Source organism: Populus nigra, chromosome 6 (assembly GCF_951802175.1).
Source record: "Populus nigra chromosome 6, ddPopNigr1.1, whole genome shotgun sequence".
NCBI classification, from domain to species: Eukaryota; Viridiplantae; Streptophyta; class Magnoliopsida; order Malpighiales; family Salicaceae; genus Populus; species Populus nigra.
The window spans coordinates 18523448-18528578 of record NC_084857.1 but is presented as its reverse complement, the minus strand read 5'-3'; the positions used below and the strand labels follow the sequence as shown (position 1 = coordinate 18528578).

At 34.6% G+C, this 5131-nt stretch overlaps 1 protein-coding gene across 1 annotated transcript; it reads right to left on the bottom strand.

Moving 5' to 3' along the window:
* Nucleotides 1-2769: 2769 nt before the first annotated feature.
* LOC133696693 (pentatricopeptide repeat-containing protein At5g19020, mitochondrial) lies at nucleotides 2770-5131 on the bottom strand. Its single transcript, XM_062118960.1, has one exon. The coding sequence runs from the start codon at nucleotides 5022-5024 to the stop codon at nucleotides 2889-2891; it is 2136 nt and encodes a 711-aa protein (XP_061974944.1). The 5' UTR covers nucleotides 5025-5131; the 3' UTR covers nucleotides 2770-2888.

Sequence of the window (5131 nt, the reverse complement as noted above, 5' to 3'; positions counted from 1 at the left end):
GGAGACGCCAACGCCTTTCCAGCGGTGTGTTCGGCGCCTCTTAACATCAAAAAATGTCTTTCTATTATGTCTTTGGAAGCTTTGTCGTGTCTTTTTTTTTAGTGTGGTGCGTGTTATTGATGGTGGTCTAATTTGTTGCTGGTGAGTTTTTTTCACCCTTCTTTTCTCTCTTATTCCTAGGAAATTGCAGTTTAGCCTTTTATTGTTTGTATTTCAACTTCAGTTTTTATTATTTTGATTTTTAATTTTTGGTCCTGTTTTTTTACATAAGTTTTATTTGTTTTCAATTTCACAATTCAATCCTAATTTACCAAATATTGTATTTTCTAATTTGATCCTTATTCTTTGAATTTTTAATTTTGTTTCTTGATCTTTTTGTAAAAGTTTTATTGATTTTCAATTTCACTTTTTAATTTAAATTAATTGTATTATATTTTTTAATTTAGCATTCATTGTTTTGATTTCTAATTCTTTCTTGGTTTTTTTATAAATGTTATTATTCTTTTTAATTTAACCATTCAATCAAAACATTGTTTTTATTTCTTATATTAATTTTGATCCTTATTTTTTTGTTAATTTGGATAAATTGATTTTCTTTTAATTTCATCCTTTGTATAATTAAACAAATTTTGTTATTCAATTTTGATCATCATTCTTTGAATGACTATTTTTTTAGTCCTTTTGTATAATTGAATTTTTTTTCAATTTTATCTTTTAATATTTGATTGATTAAGAATTGGACTTCATGATTTTTCAGATTAGATGCTTTGAGTCTAATGACCTGGGTCATAAGTTTGAAAAGTTAAAACAATATTCTTTTTTATAAAGGGCTTTATAAACCTCTTGAATTTTTTATCAGGTTATTCTAATATTTTGATTTGGGCTGTGAGTTTGGCTGATATCTCATGTTGGCTCGACCTTGATTATTGTGGTTACAAGTTTGTCATGCTAACTCGAGTTGACCAAGACTATTTTTTATGTTCTTTTTACCCCTTCTCGGCACCTGAATATCATTATTTTGCGCATAATATTAAAAAAACAAAACAAAACAGTTCGACCTTACAGCAAAGTGCAGATATTAAGGATAGTTAGGCTTAATCTATAACAAAAGATTAAACTATAAATCCTCCATCTACTTCGGCTTAAGATGTCTCAAAATGCCTCCTAGTCTGTAACATAGCATTTGATTAGTATTTTGAGACATATAGCTTGAGTTGGAACAGATAGGAGAGAAAATAGATCAAGAGATAAGACATAACAGGAGATAAAAATAAAATTGTGTTTGGTAGTAATATACCAAATAATACTGAAAAAAATATGAAGAAATATAATTCATGCCTTTGTATTTTATTTGATTGATAATAGAGATATAATAAAATAAGAAAAAATTTATTTTATATTGATTATTGTCAAATAATCATATTGAACAAAATGTGGACCTTGGAGGATGAATAAACTCTCCATCCATGATCAAAAGATCACGTTTAATCCATTCATTCTTATAGGCCTTATACAAGTTTGAAATTAATAAAATTAAAACCTAGAACAATAGTAAACGAAACATTGCACTCAAGAATTGGACTGTTGATTGAGAAGAAGAGAAGGCAATTGTTGTTCTTCGACTAAAAAAGACTTGAGATAATTTTGGAATTAATTTTTTTATGGAGATATTTTAAGGATAAAAATAATATTTATTGTCTCTATGAAGATATATCTCAAATGTATCTCATGTTTTGATAAAAAAAAATCATTCTAAAACTCTGACGTTTTTATTTTTATGTCTTTGTTTTTTCTATTATATATATTTATATCTTTATTGTCTCTATTTTTTCTGTTTTGAGACAATAATTTAACGCTAAATGACTATATTAAACAGATTCCACAGCATATCACTCTAATAATCATTGTTAACCTGTCTTGATCTAAGCAAATTGGTCACTGTTAACTTGTCTTGCTTTGAGCAAATCAATTATAACTGATGTCAGCACTTGAAAGCCTAGCTGCTGTGGTTAACCGTGTGACTTGTTCCGTCCTCATCCCAGGTTCGATTCTCTATGTGCACGCCTGTCACCCCCGCGGTGCCTAACCTGCCCCTGGGCTTGTAGGATGTCCAGTGGGCCGTGGGGAATAGTCGTGGTGCGCGCAAGCTGGTCCGGATACCCCACGTAAATCAAAAAAAAAAAAAAATTATAACTGATGTCATGATCTGGCTGCTTGACAACATGACACATTTTTCCCAAGATGAGAGGATCTCAAGGGATTAAATTAAGAATGGATATAACAAAATTTTCTAATTTTCAATGCCAATAAACAATCCCTGTCTGTCAAGTTATTTTGAGTGTGTTGCTCCTTAAACTAACACCATAAATAGTCACGCGACAAACATTTTAAGACCGCTGAATGGTGGTCTTATCCCTAAGCAAACTGAAGGGTTTGTGATGCAGATGAAACTAATACAAGAAAAACAATAATTATATTTTCTGTTCAAGCAGGTTTACAATTTTTTAAATAAACTTAACTCACCTAAACTAATAAGGAAACTTGAAAATAAAGGAAAAGTAATAAAATCCTACACAAACTATAAAAAATATCTTAAATAAATCTAGAAAAAAAATAAAAAAAATTTAAATCATATAAAAAAATAAATCTTAAACTAACTAGAAAAATATTATAAATCTCGAACAATAACTTCTGAGCATTATTCAAAAGCCTTCTTGATTTTCAATTGCCATGCAATTCTAACTCTAAAGAAATCAGGACCTCAAAAACTTTCTAACAAAATTTCAACTTCACCCAACAATTAAATTAAAAGTTATGCTCAACAAAATAATTGAGCTACATGTTAAGAAAAAATCTCATGCATCATTTTGCTAGAACCTTACTTCATATCACACAACACCACTATATCCCGGCAATCTATGCATTCTATGGCTTTGCATAACTCTCCTCACCAAAAAAGCGTCCTCCCACCTCCCCACATCTGCATATAAGTTGGATAAAAGGATTCTACTTGGCCCATGAGATGGATCCAACTTGGCCAAATTTTCTGCAGCCCTTTCTCCTATAGTTATGTTACGATGTGTTTTACATGCTGACAACAACATGCCCCAAATAACAACATCAGCCTTCATAGGCATGCTTCGAATCAGTTCCTCGGCTTCCTCAAGTCGCCCAGCTTTGCCCAAGAGATCAACCATACAACCGTAATGCCTGATATCAGGATCTATATTGTGTTTGGACTTCATGCTCTTAAAATAGCTCTTCCCTAGCCCCACCAACCCAGCATGGCAACACGCACTAAGAACTCCAATGAAAGTGATTGCACTGAGCTTAATATGGCGCATTTGCAAGTCTGAATATATTTCAAGAGACAATTTTGCATGTCCATGGGTGGCCAGCCCACATATTATGGTGTTCCACGGCGAGACAGTAGATGCCTTATCTCGAATTTGATAGAAAACTTCTAAGGCGGTATTGATGCTACCACATTTGGCATACATGTCGATGATTGAAGCACTTAAGTTGTCATTTAGAGGGATGGAGTTATAATGCACATATTCATGGGCCCATCTCCCTTCTTTCAATGTGCCTAAAGCAGCAATTGCTGAGAAAACACTCACCATTGTCACTTCATTTGGTCGGATTCCACTAGTTACCATCCTATGAAACAGCTCCAAAGCCATGCCAGGCTGGTCACTTTGTGTATAACCAGAAATCATCGTACTCCATGAAAAGACATCTCTCTCAGGCATCTCATTAAATAATTCCCTTGCCTGATCAATTATTCTATTTCGTATAAATCCTGCTATGAGAGCATTTCGAGAAGCAACATGGTCGTTAATGCCGAACTCTAACTGAAAACAAGCCTCATTAATCCTGCCACAAGCTGAGTAAAAATGGATAACTGTCGCCTGCACAAAGTCATAACAGTCAAAACTTGTCTTCACAACAACGCAGTGCAATTGCTGACCCTCAACAATTGCCATTGCTCTCCCACATGCAGAAATTAAATCAATCATCGTTACTTCACTAGGTCCCAACCCTGTAGAGACCATCAAACGATACATCATGAGCGCTTCTCTTAACCTTTCTACTCGAACGTAACCATCAATGATTGTGCCCCATGAAACAATATCTTTATCTGGAATCATCTCAAACACTTCCTTAGCCAAATTGGCAAACCCTGCCTTGGAATACCCATTTAACATCACATTCCACGAAACTACATTCTTCTCTTGCATCTCATCAAACAAAGCTCTCGCTTCGCCTAAACTCGAAGAAGCACAGTACATGTTTAACAAATTTGTTGAAACAAGAACGAACCCGTCAAACATCATCTTGATAACTAATCCGTGAAGCATTCTACAATCCCAAATCCTACCCACACGACAACAAGCCGATATCACACTTGCCATAGTCACCTCATTAGGTACCACACCCACACTTCTCATTTCCTTATAAACCTTAATTGCCTCACCCCAAAAATCATTTTTAACAAAGCCCATTATCATCGTAGTATATGAAACACAACCTTTTTGAGGCATTACTTCAAACAACTTGCGTGCATCATCTAAATTTCCAGATTTTACATACCCAGAAATCATTATATTACATGACACAGGGTCCAACTTAGGACACGAATCAAACAATGATTTTGCAAGACCGAAAAATCCACATTTGGAATACATGTTAATCAAGCTATTCCGTATGAAAGTGTTTGAATCAAGGCCTGATTTGAAAACAAGGCAATGGATTTGTTGGCCTCGGCCTTGAGAGATAGCCAAATGGGTGGTTGCGCAGGACTTTAAAGCTGAGATTAAAGAGCGCTCGTAATTGAAGTTTTTCTGGTGTGCTTTGAGAGAGAGGAGATGTTGGATATGGTGAAGAAGGTATTGTTGTGATTGAAGAAGTGGGGCTGGGGAGGTTTTTGTGGAGACCCATTTGAGAGAAGTGAGTGTTGGAGAAGGAGGAGGAGAGGAAATGAGAGAGCGAAGAAGAGATCTGAGCTTGAAAGATTGGGTCATGGAAGGGAACCATGAGAACTTGTGTCCATTCAAGGAAGAAACAGATTTTGGAGCGAAAACTTTTTTTCCCTAAGAGGAAGGCAGTCGGAGGTTAGTGATTGGTAGTA

Excerpts from the sequence above, each read along its gene's own strand:
- LOC133696693 (XM_062118960.1), bottom strand. The coding sequence starts at position 5,024 with ATGACCCAATCTTTCAAGCTCAGATCTCTTCTTCGCTCTCTCATTTCC.